Here is a 15,341-nt window from a genome sequence, read left to right on the forward strand (position 1 = left end):
AGAGGTTTTTCCAAATACTAAGGCCGCTAAGAGGACCCGAGGGCAAAGGCCTCCGAACCCCTCCACTAACCCACTCTGCGCCCCAGGGTCCCAGCCGTTGCAGTCACGTAAGGTCACAGGGGAGAAGGGTGTCCCCGAGGGAAAGGACTGAATCTGAGATTTGGGTTTTGAGGTTTGGGGAGGAGGCAGCTCCCCCTCCCAGGAGTCTTCAGATCCCCAGCCCCTCGTCCCGCTCCTCCCCGGCTCTGACGTCACGGTCAGCCGGGTGGGGCGAGGCTGCTGGGCTCGGCTCGGGCTCCGCGGGCGGAAGCGGCGCGGCGGGAACCGAGGCGGAGGCTCTGGACGCGGCTCGGGAAGCGGACGCCGGAGGGAGTGCCCGCGCCCCGCGCGCTCAGCCCCAGGCGGTGAGAGGCTCCGGGGAGGGTGGCGGGAGGGGCCGGATGGGTCTGGGCTTGGAGGGACGTGGGTCCGAGGCCCGGCAGGCGGGAGCGTGGGCCCGGGTCCGCGGGTCGGGCCCCCGGCTCCGTCCCGGCGGGGCGGCGCGAGCATGTGCCCGAGGCAGCGGCTCCGCCCGGTGCCCTGGCCCGCTGCCGGGAGTACGACGGGCCTGCTTCCCGCCCCGCGGCGCGGCGTCCCCTCCCTCCTCGACTGCAGACTTGCCCCGGGGGTGGCCACTCCCGGCCCGGCCGGCCCGGCCCGCTGCCTCCCGGAGGCGCCGTGCGCCCCACCGCCCTCTGCACCTGGGGAGGAGGTGGGGTTGGCGACAGCTTGTCCGGAGGGAGGGAAGGCTCTGGGGGTGTAGAAGAGCGAAGTAGCTAACGTAAACCCCTAATTAATTTCATATAATCCGTGTCAAACTGACAGGGACCCACACACCTACCAGAGACACGCCAGCACACACGGTGACACACACCCATGTGACTCCTACACACCCCGCGCGGCGGATCACACACGTCCCTGCACTACACATCCACCCCCCACCTCACCCACTCCACGCTCCTGGAGGAACACCACAGCGGAGTGGGGGCCTGTCCCCAAGTCCACCCTCATTTTCTGGGCATCTTCTCCCTGGGCTGCAGATTGCCCCTCTTTAAAACTGGGAAAAGATGGGGACATTTTGACTCCAGGACAGGGAGACAGGAACTGTCTGGCATTGGACCGGGCAGGGTAGAGGGGGGCCACAGGCCTCACCCCTCCTCACCAGAGTGAGCCTGGTGCTCTGAAGCTGGTGATGAGGGGAGTGGGGGTGCTGTGGCCACTTCTGCTGGTTATCCTTAGAACCTGGGGTTCTGGGAATGGCTGGTTTGGGGGCACCAGAATGGCCAAGGGATGGAGGAGGGGTGGAAGCAAGGGAGGGAGAAAATGAAAGAATGAGTGAGTCAGCCAAGGATGGAGCCCAAGTCAGAGAGAGAGAATGAAGGGAATGTGTGTGAGAGGGACAGAGATACAGCCAGGGCACTGGGGAGGGAGGAAGTGAGCCACAGAGCTGGTCCTTATCGAGGGAAGAGTGCTGGGGTAGCAGGACAGGGGCTCTGAAAGGGGGGAGGAGGAAAGCAGGATGGCGGGGTGATGGGGGAGACGTGAGACCACAGGGAGTTGGGGAAACATGCTGAATCTGTGTTTTGTTGCCCCAGGAGCTGCCTGGCCCCCAGGCTGTCAGAGCAATTAGCTTTAATTGCTCTTCCCTTTGTGGTTAAACATTGTGTTGGGGAAATTGCCAGATATGCCCTAGGCTGCTGACAGCCCTGGTTGCCTGCTTCCTCACTCCCTGACACCTGTGCCCATCACATGTGCATGTATGTGTATCGTCAGGTCAGGCATGAAGAAGAGAGCCACAGCCCTGCCTGCCCTGCCATCCTCTCTCTCTGCCACGCAGCGCCATGGGGGACATCATCAATGAGTATGCAGCCAACCGACCCAGGCTCCTCCCCACCAGCCTGACTCTGTCTCTACAGCAGGGAAGCTACTCCTTCCTAACAGAGAAGTAGCTCTGAGTATGCAGATGGGGACGCTGAGCCACAGAACCCGGGAGTCCTACGTATGCATGGCCGCCACCAAGTGGGATAGGATGAATGCCCATTGAAAGGAAAGGGGGAAGAGACAGAGAGATCGGGGAGAGGGAATGGGCCAGGAGGAGACAGCCAGATGAGGGGAGTGTGGCACAGGCCTCAGCCCTCCTCACTGTCAGGTGGCCCCCCTCTGCCCTGCCCGGCCCAATGCCAAGTAACTCCTCATCTCCATCTGGTCTTTCTCCTCTTAGACTAGGCCAAGGGCGTGACACTGTCCCCGTGCCCAGGGGCGGCCCATTTTAATGTTTGAACTGGACACCGAGCCACCAGGTGTCCTGCCCGTCACTCCCAGGCTGGCTCTGGAGTCTTCGCGCCCTGTTTTCCGTTACGGGAATAAAGATACCCACCCTCCACCACACACACACACCCCCACACACACACACACCCTCCACCACACACACACACACACACACACCCTCCACCACACACACACACACACACACACACACACCCTCCACCACACACACACACACACACACACACACACACACACACCCCTCCACCACACACACACACACACACAAGCTGAATAGAAGCTAAGGTAAGAAGTCAGTTGAGTAAGAGTATGATATTAATGAAATAATTAGGGATGAACTACAGAACTGCTGGAATTTGGGGGCCAGATAAAATTTAAAATAGGAACCCTGCACTCTCTCCATCTCTCCCCTTCTCTGGATGACTGACCTTCCTCTCCCCCGACCCACCCCAAGACTGACAGAGGGATATCTACAAGCCCCCCCACCCCTTCTGCCCACTGCAGGACCTCCTGGCCCTCGCAGCCCTGTGGGACAGCCTCTCCCCTCAGCCTTAGCTGCCCCAGATGTGAGAGGGGAGAATCGGGAATTAACGGCAGAATGCACAGCAATTCTCCTGGTGCTGCCGCCACCTCCACAGGTGGTTATCCCATGATCCCATTTTGCTAGGCTTCTCAAGGTGCCCCCAGGCCTGCTCCTTCCTCCCCACTGTCCATGGAACACCTACCTGTCATGCTTCCAACTTGGCCCCTAAAAGTTCAGTATATACTGTTCTTGCCCCTTCCCCTCTGCTTCAGTGTTCTAAGTTGGATGGACCTTTGACAGGGCTCCACCTGGGGCCAGCTTGGAAGGAGAGGGAGGAAGGAAGGAAGGAAGGAAGGAAGGAAGGAAGGAAGGTGTGAGCAGAGCACAGAATGATCGGGGAGGGGAGGAGCTGACTTCCTGGCAGCCTGGCCCCGGTTCCCAGTTCCTGCCCTGGTATCCTGTCCTGAGAATGGCCTCGCCCAGGCTGCCTGGTGTTCCCTGGGCAGCCTCTGCACTGCTCCAGACCTGGCGGGCTCCTCAGAGCTGGGAGGGCAGGAGGCCCCTTAGGCCCCATAGACGGCTCAGGGATTCTGGGACTTGGTGAGGAAAGTGACATGGAGAGTGAAGGAGCCAAACTTCTGCAAAGCCCCAGCATGGCCAGACCACCCCAGGGACAATGTTCAGCGAGACTTGAGAGCCATGTGAGGGGACTCCACCTTGCACCCCAAACCATCCTGCTCTAGCCTCAACTGGGATCTCTCCAGGGAGGGAGGCAACTCAGCTGCCTCTCCCTGCCCCTCAAGGAGCCTTACTCCTGCTTTGTCAGTCTGTTCTTACAACTCCCCACACACCCTCCCATCCAGTGGTGTCATTGTCCTGACAACTGGGGGCGGGGGGGCACCCAGAACAGAGGTTGCCATGGTAACTGCTGAGCTAAGGCAGCAACCTTCTAGACTGTGCTCCCTGTCCCCCTCCCCCAGGATTCCTCCTAGCCCCAGCTCTTCCTCCATTCTTAGGGCCCCTCACCCCTTCCTCTTTTCTCTGGATGTGAGCCTGTGGTTATCTTCCTTCTTACGTATGCTCTCAGCTGCTTCAGACACATACAAACACAGATCACACATCCACACACCCACTGCCTGCTCCCAAACCCATGCCCGTACCCAGGGGTGGGCATCCGCAGTGGAACCCGGCACACACACTTCCCCCTCCACTCAACGTGCCCACTCCACTTCTCCGTGTATCTGTTTCACTCTTAGAAAGCTCCTACCCACCAGTGTGGGTGAGCATCTCACACACATTAATCCCTTCCCTCCTACCTCCCTATAAATCTGTTTTAGATTCAAAGCCCGAAATCTTACCTCCTCCCAGGAGATAAACACACACACACACACACTCTCTCTCTCCCTCCCTCTCTCTCTCCCTCTCTCCCCCACACACACCACCACCACCAGCTCTGTTTACAAACTCTTCTTCATGTGAAAGCAAGGCAGGTGACCCTAAATCCTGTCCCACTTTGCTGCTGGGTCAGGGTCTTCTTGGGGCGTCCTGCCTCCTTCCCAGGCCTGTTCCTTTTTTGTCCTCACACCCCTGCCTCCATCATTGTTCTCATCCCTGGACTCCCTCCCCACCATCCCTTTTGCCCTAACCACCCCCCCCCCCCTTTTCTGCCCTTGGATTATCAGTGGAGGGGGCAGCTGGGCTCCAGTCTGCTGCTGTGACCTAGATTTCAAGGCAGAGACGGTTCCTGGTGCTGACAGTCAGAGAGCATTGTTCCTGGCCCAGCCTGGCAGGGCCACTGCTGGGTCCTTCTGTCTGGTTGGACCTGGGTGTGTGAGTGAGTGTGCCTGCAAGTGCCTGTTTCTTGTGGGGGTTGTGCTGGCCCTGCTGCCTGGCTCATTGTGTATTTGTGTCACACTGCCTGCCACCAAGGGAGGCTTGTTCTGGTACAAGTAGGGGGCTGGGAGTGGGGACTTCTGGTTCCATGCCTCTTACTATGCCATGGCTCTCTGCCTCAGTTTCCCTGCATATAGGCCAGAACTAAGGAAAATAGGGGGTGTCAACCAACCCCCTTTTATCTGCCATATTCCCAGCCCATTGTTGGTGTGATTTGTGGGTAGTCTTCAAGTACAAGGTCAGTTCACTCCTTGTCCCACTCTGATCTAGCCACAGAGTGTTTGACATAATTTTAAAAATGCTTTCCTTTTCCTGATAATATACTCATTGTGTGTGTGTGGGGGGGGGGCACTTTTAAAACTCACTAGAGATCCCTATTTTATCAAATCCAGAAAGTTCATGCTACTGTCTGACCCATCTTCCTGTCTCAGCCAGTTCCTTAGTGAGTGGAAGGAGGGCCTTGAATGTTCTCTACCTCCACCCAGGGGTCTCCAGGAGAGGTGGGTAAAGGCCTAGGTGAGATCTAGCCTTGCCCAGCCCCTTGTGCGAGTTCTTGCTGAAGTAGTGCCAGTGGGATGTTGATGCAAACAGGAGTGGCAGCCCCCTTCCTGCCAGACTCCCCCAGCGATGCATCTAACCCCTTCCCCGCCACCCAGCCAGCCTGGGAACTGGCAGGGGGCCAGAGCCAGCTGCTTGGTATTCTTGGGCGCTGGGGCTGAAGGCACAGCACAAAGGCTAGGAGATGGCTATATGGAGGACCAGCAATCACGGGAGAAAGCCGGCTCTACAAAAGGTGGGGGTGGCCCATTGCTTCCCCCTCCTCCCCCCCCCCCCCCACCTTGAACCCTAATGACTGAATATGAGGCTGAGCAGAGGGGCCAGGGGACCATTAGACCAAGCAACCAGGCATCCCTCCAAAATGAGTCATTCGTGGGGTGGTGGGAGTTGAGTGAGAGACCCCTTTGCTTCTGGGGGAAAATGGAAGCTGGAACACGAGACCACCCAACTCCAGCCCCTTCTCACAAAACAATGACTACAGCAAGCCCATCCCTGTGGTCATTGTTTTGGAGTCGTTTTGTTGTGTTTTGTTTTTTTTTTATGGGTTGCAGGTGGGTAAGGTGATTCTGGGGGGACTTGGAGGCAGCTGGTGAGAAGCTCCAGAACAGGTTGCCATGGTAACCGCCTCCTCAGTCTGGGGAGCTGTTGCCAGGGTTACTGTTAGAAGGGTAAAACGAAGAGAAAAGATGGTGGGGGGAAGGCAGTGTAACTTCTCTCTCCAGGCTCCAGCCTGGTCCCTAGCTTCCAAATATCTTCCTGTCTGCTCCCCCTCCCTCTCTTTTCTCCTTCCAGCCCTGGCCCTCCCCAGCCTCCATGTTCTAGGCACTTGCCTGGTGGGTGGAGGAGGGAGTGGGAAGTGCCAGTGAGTAAACCAGATTCCACACTTCAGGCTCAGCCTCCTCTCCCTTTGTTCCTCCCAACCCCAGTCATGGCCGAGTACGGGACCCTCCTCCAGGACCTGACCAACAACATCACCCTTGAAGATCTGGAGCAGCTCAAGTCAGCCTGCAAGGAGGACATCCCCAGTGAGAAGAGTGAGGAGATCACCTCGGGCAGTGCCTGGTTTAGCTTCCTGGAGAGCCACAACAAGCTGGACAAAGGTGGGGGAGGGGACCCAGGCATCCTGCCAGCAGCTTTTCTGGGGCTCAGTTCATTCAGCAAATAGAAATGAGCTCCGAGCTCCTATACACAACCGTGTGCTCCCCTCCAGCAAGGCAGGACAGAATTAAAATGCTCTAAGAGTGGAGGGGCTCTAGGGCCGTGGCCTTTACGTTCTTCAATGTCCTCGTCGGTAAAAAACATTATTCAGAGTGCTATTCTATATAATACAGTATTAACACAAGTTGAAAGTGATAAAATTAAAACAAGTTCTAAGATTTTATCCACTTTTTAAAAAATATATTTTTATTGATTTCAGAGAGGAAGGGAGAGGGATAGAAACATCAATAATGAGAATCATTGATGGGCTGCCTCCTGCACACCCCCTACCAGGCATGTGCCCTTGACCATTCAGTCCACAGACCAACGCTCTATCCATTGAGCCAAACCAGCTCAGGCGATTCTATCCACCTTTAGAGACCGCAACTGTGGAGGGTTTGGGGAGGAACTGGTGTATAAAAATAACCCTGAAAGGCAAGTGGGATTTCAAAGGCAGAATCCAGAGGAGGGATGCTAGGCCAGGACCACAGCGCTAGAGGTGGGAGAGTACCTGGTGTGTTTAGAAAAGCAAGAAGCCCTGCTTTGCTTGCTGGGGCATAGAGTATGTGCAGAAGTGGCTGGAGGGTAAGTTAAGGCTGTGCTGTGAAGGGCCTTGCGTGACAGGGTATTTGATAGGTGAGGTGAGTGACCTGAGTCTGTGTAGCGGAGGGAGGCTGAGGAGGTTCCAGTTACTACCCCAGTGGTCAGCAGAGGAGCCAGGGAAAAGGTCTTAGAACTGGCCAGGTCAGGGAAATTCTCCTCTGGTCATGGCTGTGCCTCCTCTCACCGATAGCTACTTTTTACTGGGCCCAAAAGTAGCCCTGGGTTGTCTAGATTCCACCCTCCAGTCCCACCTGTGCTATCAGGAAATGTTTCTGAAGCTTGCTTGGAGGAAAGCGGAAGCAGCTCAGGGGGGCTGAGGAGTATTTGGAAGCCAGTTAATTTTTCTATTTTGCACCCCCCACACACACCCGACATCAGATGTATTAACCTAAATCCCTCATTCTAAATCCATAATCTAGAACCGTCACTGATGGATGCTCCGCTCTCCTTGGGAACAGTCATCTGCACTGCTCTTTGGCGCCTTAGCTTACTTTTCTCGGCTTAGTGGCTCCTCCTCTTCTGTTGCCCCCTCTGATACCCACTGTGAGCAACTCAGCCTTGGTTCCAGAGGCCTGATCTGGTAGAATGGGGAGGTTGACCCCCCCTCCCCCCCACACACACACAGCTTAGCTCTAACCCTCCGTTTCCTGCCTTGCTCCAGACAACCTCTCCTACATTGAGCACATCTTTGAGATCTCTCGCCGTCCTGACCTGCTCACTATGGTGGTTGACTATAGAACCCGTGTTCTGAAGATCTCTGAGGAGGATGAGCTGGACACCAAGCTAACCCGTATCCCCAGTGCCAAGAAGTACAAAGGTAAGAGGCCATGCCTTTACTGTGCACTCCTGCCCTCTCCCGTGGGTGATCCTTGGAGTTGCTTGCACTCTGGGAGCACAAAGGCTGATGTTCAGTGGGCCTGCCTGGTGTCTCCCATATTCCATCCCTGGACATGTCCCTTTTTGCCCCCAGACATTATCCGGCAGCCCTCTGAGGAAGAGATCATCAAATTGGCTCCTCCACCGAAGAAAGCCTGAGCAAGGGGGAGGAAGAGGAGGAAGGTTGGACCTTCATAGGACCACTCCCTTCCCCCAGCCTCCAGGGGAGGGGGCAAAGGCACCTCCCACCCCCACAAATCTACCCACTTACTAACCTGGTCCTAACCCCCTTACTGTGTGCGTGTGTGTGTGTGTGCACACGCTCTGGCTGTCTGTCTACATGTCTAGCTCATCTAGCTCCTCTTCCTTGTGAGGGGCTGGGGGTCAGAGGCTGGGGTGGGGGTGAGTTTTCCCACCTAGGGAAACTATGCGTATAGAAATGGGCACATTCCTCCTATTTCCCTTTCTCCACTTTCCCACCACCTCTCTCAAGTGTGAGAACAAAAGGGACCTGCATGTTCCTACACTGAGGAGCCAAAGTGACACAGGAGAGGCAGGTGGGAGGGAAGGTGAAGAGGATACCCAACCCCCAGCTGGGAGGGGCAAAGAAAAGCCAGAGCTCAGAGTTTGGTGTTTGGCCCCACGCTGGACTGGCTGTGCAGTCCAGTTTCCAGCTATTCCTCAGGTTGAAGGGCCTAGGTACCAGCAGGTCCCTTTGTGCTCCCCTCGGATGGGTATGAGCCAGGATCTAATGACAGGACCATGGATCCTTTCCTAGCCCCAAAGCTCTAACCCAACGGAGCACCCAGCATTAGGCGCCCCCACCCATCTGCTCTGGAGAGACTGTGCTGGGAGAATGCCCCACTGAGCCCGAGGCGGGGCTGAGGGGCTCCTTTCCGCCTCCTTTATTCCTACTCAGACTGTTGCACATACTGACCCCAAGCCTCGGGAGGTTGGGGAAGGAGATTCTTATGTTTTAATTCCAATTCTGCCCCCACCTACAGAGTCCCAGGTGGTTATGTAGGAAACTTTCCCTCTTTCCCTGGTCTGGAACACCCCAAGCCCGAAATAAGGGAAGAAGTTAACTACAGTGTTTTCCTTTGCACTGACCCCCAATTCAACCAGGAAGGGACTTGGTAACCCCTCTCCCTCATCCTGGCGCCTTGGGCTTGTGAACGCCTCCTATCTAAATCACTACAAGTACAGTGACCCCAGCCTCCTGCCTGCCCAAGATGCCCCTACCCACCCTGACCGTGCTAACTGTGTGTACATATATATTCTACATATATGTATATTAAACCCACACTGCCATGTCTGCCCTTTCTTGTGGTGTCTAGCATTAACTTATTGTCTAGGCCAGAGCGGGGGTGGGAGGGGAATGCCACAATGAAGGGAGTGGCAGAGTCAAATTGCTACATAGTCGGAACAAAACTTATTTTTTAACTTTAAATTCACATGTAATCTCAAGAGACTATTTAGAGCAAGTTTAAGTTAGGAGCTTTTAGGGTGTGGGAGCAAAACTTGAATGGGAGGGATGGCTGCTGGAAGAGGGAAGAAGCCAGACTGGATGGAGAGCACCTTCCACTCCTCGCCCAGCCCAGCCTGCCTGTCCCCTCTGGCCACTGCTGCGGACACCTGCCTTAACACATACACCTCGAGTACTCCAGTTTTGCCTTAAAGGACCTTCCCAAGTTCCCCCAGCCCTGTCTGGCTTCTCCCTGAAGGAGAGAGAAAGACTTGTAGAATTGGGAAAGGGAAATGAGCATGAGTTAACTGTCTTTCCAGTAAGGGTATGTTACATGAGAGCAAGAGACCGAGAATGAGGATGAATGAGAATGAGTAGGAGCCTTCCTTTGAAGAGAGGAGAGGATGAGAAGGGGAGAAGGAAGACAGGGTCATTTTCAGCAGTCTAGTAATTTCTCTGTAAGGCAAAATAATCTAAGAAGACTAACCTGCCACCCCTCCCCCCTCCCCATTGCTGTGAGACTGCTCATTCCTGTGCTCCTGTGTAGTGTGCACGGCCTTGTTCTAACCCTGGAATAAAGGTGATTGACTGTAACTGTATCTGACTGATTCTAGAACTCATATGAATGATCAGGATTTTGGAGTCTCTGAATGGCTGGAAAGGGAGGGAAAGCAGTATTTACCCCCAAATCCCTCACTGCAGCCTGGAACAGAGGCCAGGAAAACACCCCTAATAGTACCTCTCCCCTCCCCCATCTCCTAGTTATCACTGAGCTATGGGACCTATTCCACTTACAACAGTCTCCAGTTGGAGCCCAAGCACTGGAAACATGGATATCCCAGATTAGATTTCTTAAAAGTGCACTACGGGCAGGGCCAGGTACCTATATTGGAAGGAGCAAAAACAGCCCATCACAAGTGAATGGCCCACCACCACACAGAGCAGCAGTCGGGGGCAGGGGGCTTTACTAAGAGAAAATATACAACCAATTCCGAGTACATGGTTTTGTGCTCACTCCATCACCTAACCCATGAGCAACAGGAGCACAGATCACTCTGTCACCACAGGTTCCCTACCTCCGAAAGAAGTGCAGCGGAAGAGCTGCTAGGAAAGGGGCGGGAGGAAGGAGTGTCTGGGAATTCCGTCCTTTTCCTCTTCCCTGTGGCTGCCGCAGGATGCACAATTCCTGGCTGAGGGTGCAAAGAAATAGCAGCAAAAGCATTTAAGGGCAAGAATTCAACTGGACTTCCATGTTCAGTGACCAGTGAGAAGCAAGGTGTCCCAGGCCCAGCCACCTTAATCAGTCCTTAGACCAATGCCCTGCCCCTCACTCCCAAGATAAGATGTGGATAAGGTATAAAGTAAAGTCCAGGCGGTCTTATCCTACATATATTCTTCCATTATTAGGAAGCCTGCTGCTGTGGGGATTGATGGTATAAAGGATCAAGCAGCTCAAAAAAAACACAAAAAACAAAAAAGGCAACAGCAGCTAAAGCTAAGAGTGTCTTCTGTCACACACGGTCCTAGGAGAGACAGTCTGCAGTGGCAGGACCTTTTCTGAAATCAAATTCAGTCAAGTTTTAAGGATGAGCCAGTCTGTGGTTAGAAGAGCCATCTTGGGAACCCCCGACAAGAGAGGGAGGAAATCTGAGGCAAAGAGCTGAAAGCAATTTCCTGTTTCCCCAACCCCGAAACAATGAAAGCAGGGAATGAGAATCCTTCCATTCGTGAGCCTCTCACAACCCTTAGCCCCAATCTCTAATGGCCATACAAAGAGAGTAGGCTATCCCCTCCACATCATTACTCTCCATCACTCTCTCCTGTAAGCCCCTTTATTGCAATCATAGAGAATAGGTAGGTATTTAAACTTTAACAATAATTTTAACATGATACATCCAGATTTGACTTGCTTTTTAATATATTTATAATAGATATAAAATTAGGCTTCTAACAGTGATAGGGACAGGGAGATTGCTGCCACCAAACAACTTTTTTTTTAAAGTAACAGAAGAGGTAACATCCTTCCTATTCTTCCTCCACTTCTGCCCCTCTTCCCACTTCCCACCAACCTCCCTCACCAGATATTAGGGGGTGATGGGATGAAGAGAAGAGAGTAAAGGATACATAATCAAGTGCAAAACACTGTGATAAGTACAGAGGATGAATGGGTGGAAAGGAAAGTGAAGAGTGTGGGATGGTAAGGGGCTCTAAGGACTTCCCAGAAAAACAGGATCCTGGGGTGGGGAGGGTAGAGGGAGGGGTAGGGGATAATATAACTGTCATAGATTTTTTAACAATAAAGGGGAAAAAGGTCAAAAACCTAAACCAAAGAGAGAGTGGAACTTCTACCACCCCCACTCTGGCTCCTTGGTACTGAACAGCCAGTTATATCCCCAAACCCCCACCCAAGAAACAAGGGAGATTAAAGAAAAGGAAATCCCACTCCTTATCCCAAACCAGGTAACAAAATAGGCTCCCTTTCCTACTTCCCCAAAAGGCTTTGGGGAGAGGCCATTTCTACTGAGTCCTATGCATCCTTCCATGGAACCCCTTCCAGGGCTCCACCCCACTCCTAGGTACTCTGTAGGTTCACTCCTCTCTGGTTTGTCCTCCTGGGATTCTTTCTTTTATCTAAAGCAAAAAGTCCAAAGTGCGTTTCGGCTGAATGTAAGGACAGGAAAGGGCTCCCAGGCAGGATCAGGTTGGCAGCCCCAGCCCGCCCCTCCTGGGTACGAGGCCTCAGGACGGCATGCACTGCACCCGGTCAGGGCCCTCCTCCTCGTCCGATGTGTCTGAGGAACTGGGAGACTCATCAGAGTCTGCATCTGTGGCCCCGACCCCAGGATCTCGCCAGCGCTGTAGAATGGGAAAGGCTTGTCAGTAACTTCCCTGAATGACAAACCTGTTAGATCTTAGCTATATAATTCAGATACTCTAGGCCAGGGGTCAGCAGAATTTTTCTTAAAGGGCCAAATAGTAAATATTTTAGACTCTTGGGCCATATAGCTGTTTTAACTGTGCAACTCTGCTGTTGTAGCCACAGACAATACATAAATGAATGGGTATAGCTGTGTTCCAATAAAACTTTATTTACAAAAGCAGGCAACAAGCCAAATGCCATAGTTTACCCTACCCTAGGCCTCTTCTGGCATGAGAAGAAAAACAGAAGGGTCTCCCTGAGACTTATTCCTTCTTCTCAAATCCTTCCCCACCCTCATGACCTTGTCTTTTTGGAGACATCACTGTGCATGAATGGCGATGGAGAAAAAGCAGATGCCACTCATTTTTGCCAGTGGCTTTTCCAAGGCTACCTCAGGGCTCCGATGGGAATGCGGGACAATGAATAGGAGGCCCAACCAAGACCACCCGGTTCCTCTTTAAAGCAGTGAGGAAGTGTGCACTGGAACCCGGGAGCTCTTCCCACTCCAGCTTACCCTGTGATGGCGTCTCTGTCTCAGGTGATGCATGAGGAACCAGAGCATGTGGCTATCAAACAGGTCAGTATGGTGCAAGCTATCTTCATCCCGCTCCCGCTTGTTCTTCTTAATCACCTGGATAAAAAAAAGGGTTAGGGGCATGGGGGTATGTGATGAATGGGGACCCTGGACCTGGTCAGAAAAGGCTGGTGTTCTACCCAATAAAGACTTCCCTTAGAACTGGCAAGCTGAAGTGGAGCTAGATTAGGTTACGAGAGGGTGCCCAGGTCCATCCACTGAGAAGGCAGAGACTTTAAATAGAATGATTCTTCCTAAAAAATGTCCCCTGACCCCACTCTGGCACGAGCCAGAGGCACTTCAAAGCTTCGCGCCAGACTGGGACTGCTCCTAGAGCAGCAGGGACAGGCGTGCGGGGGAGAGGGATCAGAGCAGTGCTTTTGAATAACTGGGCAGCAAATTATTCCTTCCTATGACAACGAAAACTCCGCGTAGATGAGTAGAAAGAACTTTTGCAGTCAGCTACTTACTTCCTTTAGCCCTATAAGCTCAGTAGAAGCTTCAGCTGTGGGTGCCCAGATCTTGACATCATGGTCCAGGCCGCTGGTTGCCAGCACAGGCAAGTGAGGGTGGGGCTCAAGACAGTTCACCTAGTCAGAAGGAGAGGAAAGCTCAGGCTCAGGGGCATGGGGGAATATGTTTTAAAAACCACTACTCACCTTGAGCCAAATAACTCTCCTTGAGCAGGGTTGAGCAGCTACTGGAAAGGCAGGCTCACTCATTATGAGGCTAAGCCAGAGCCCTGGGGTGGAAGAAACTCTGAACACAGACTGGGTAAAAGACCAGGCCCATTTCTCATTTCCTATGTATAGGCAGGGGTGGCCTCATCCCCAGAAATAGCCCTAGAGATGGGCAAGTGACTGGCCAAGCTTAATGCTGGCTTCAAAAAAAAGCAATGAGGTCCAGATAATCCCATTCACTACAGAGTCCACAGCTCCAACTTACCCAAGACTGGAAAATACCATCTCAGGGGCTTTCACCAAGTGGCAAACAAATTTTAAAAAATGAAGCAGCAGAGAACAGTCAAAGAACAATTACCTTCATTTGGCACCATTTACTCAAACTGGAGGAAGGCATAGGCTAGGAAGAGGCTGAGGTGGGGAGTGGTGGGGTAATGGAGGTACATTCATGTCTGCTTGGGAACCCCGCACATTTCAGGGGACAGCATCCTGATACCTGCCCTAAAAGCACAGTAGGCCTAGCTCTCGGCTGGCAGAGTATACCAGAGCAGCTTCTTAGGGCAGCCACAGCCTCAATCTCAACCACCCTCTAGCTGTACTCACTAAGCAGGAGACATAAACTAGGGCAGGCAGACAGGCCTCTGGCTTAGGCAGCTTCCTCCTGTCCAAGCCCCCCTGCCCCCTGCTGTCTGACTTGGCAACTTCAGCCTTCCTCACAAGGGCAGGGCAGCTCCCGTGCCCACTAGAAGTGCTGGTCCAGATACAGCGGCTCAAACATTTTCAGCCTTTTCGTCAGGTGAAGAACAGACAGGAAAGGTACCAAGAATGAAGAAGGTGTGGTCCTAGCCATGCCTCCTCTCACCCCACCCAGCCATGCAGCCAGCCTACAGTCCAAGACAATCCCTGGCAAAGTCTCTCTCTGTTCTCTCTGGACCAACCTCCTCTGCCTCTTCTGACCTTGCAGAGCAGATGAAGGTAAGCTGGGGCCAGCATGGAAAAGAAAACTGACCTACAGACTTCTAATCTTCTTTTATTTTCCATTTACAAATAAACAAAATGCTCAGAAAAGAGCCTAAGAGTAAAGTAGAAACCCCATTCCCTTCTTTGCACTCCGTATATCAGCACACTGCACTTTATATTTGGTCTCCTTCAGCTGGTGTGTAAGAGGTTCCAGCATCTAGAACATGAGGAGGCACTAATTAGAAACTCCAATGCCCAGGAACATTACCAAAAGCTGTATGACTGCTTATATGTACAAACCTTGAATTCACTGATCTTACCTTGTAAGTCCCTCTACTCTGACCTAGCTCTGCTTGAAAAAGTCAGTAAATTTAAAAAGCACAGGGGAGAAATTCCTTGGAACTTAAGACTAAGGACAAAGCCAATGGCAAAAGAAACAGAATAAATTACACTACAGTACTTAAGCTGGAGCCTGCTGAAGGAGCCAGTCGTTTCGGATCAGGATACCTGAGCACTTCACCAGGCCCTGCCTGAATGCCAAGACTTATCTGGTCAATGATGCCTGAGCAGAGAAAGGAGCTCTGCCTTAGCTGTCCTTTGACATCATCCCCAACCCTTGTCCCTGAATGGGAACAGAGAAGAGACTACAGTTTGAGGCAAAAACAGGGTGAAGAGACCTAGGCAAATGTGGACGATCATTTCTAAGATCCCTTCTGGTCTAATATTATACTTGATGATATAGACCTGCTATCAGTCTGCATTGAGGC

General features: G+C 52.9%; 2 protein-coding genes across 6 annotated transcripts in view; one reads left to right on the forward strand and one right to left on the reverse strand.

Moving 5' to 3' along the window:
- On the forward strand, nucleotides 1-10,034 carry PEA15 (proliferation and apoptosis adaptor protein 15). Its single transcript, XM_080648904.1, has 4 exons — nucleotides 1-404; nucleotides 6,226-6,399; nucleotides 7,761-7,916; nucleotides 8,070-10,034. The coding sequence occupies exons 2-4, from the start codon at nucleotides 6,228-6,230 to the stop codon at nucleotides 8,132-8,134; spliced, it is 393 nt and encodes a 130-aa protein (XP_080505030.1). The 5' UTR covers nucleotides 1-404; nucleotides 6,226-6,227; the 3' UTR covers nucleotides 8,135-10,034.
- A 1,302-nt stretch (nucleotides 10,035-11,336) lies between these two features.
- The window catches only part of DCAF8 (DDB1 and CUL4 associated factor 8), a 49,431-nt gene continuing 45,426 nt past the window's right edge, over nucleotides 11,337-15,341 (reverse strand). For all 5 annotated transcript variants that reach the window (XM_080648900.1, XM_080648899.1, XM_080648902.1 and 2 more), the window contains 3 exons: nucleotides 13,405-13,524; nucleotides 12,875-12,991; nucleotides 11,337-12,296 (listed from right to left, as the gene is read on the reverse strand). In XM_080648900.1, the coding sequence (XP_080505026.1) occupies nucleotides 12,180-12,296; nucleotides 12,875-12,991; nucleotides 13,405-13,524 (354 nt within the window). In that variant the 3' untranslated portion in view covers nucleotides 11,337-12,179. The remainder of the gene's footprint in view (nucleotides 12,297-12,874; nucleotides 12,992-13,404; nucleotides 13,525-15,341) is intronic.

The sequence above is a fragment of the Plecotus auritus genome (assembly GCF_963455305.1).
Source record: "Plecotus auritus genome assembly, chromosome: 12".
Lineage (NCBI taxonomy): Eukaryota > Metazoa > Chordata > Mammalia > Chiroptera > Vespertilionidae > Plecotus > Plecotus auritus.

Coding starts and splice junctions, on each gene's coding strand:
- PEA15 (XM_080648904.1), top strand. CDS start 6,228: ATGGCCGAGTACGGGACCCTCCTCCAGGACCTGACCAACAACATCACC. Junction 6,400..7,760: donor CCACAACAAGCTGGACAAAG/GTGGGGGAGGGG, acceptor GCCTTGCTCCAG/ACAACCTCTCCTACATTGAG. Junction 7,917..8,069: donor CAGTGCCAAGAAGTACAAAG/GTAAGAGGCCAT, acceptor TTTTGCCCCCAG/ACATTATCCGGCAGCCCTCT.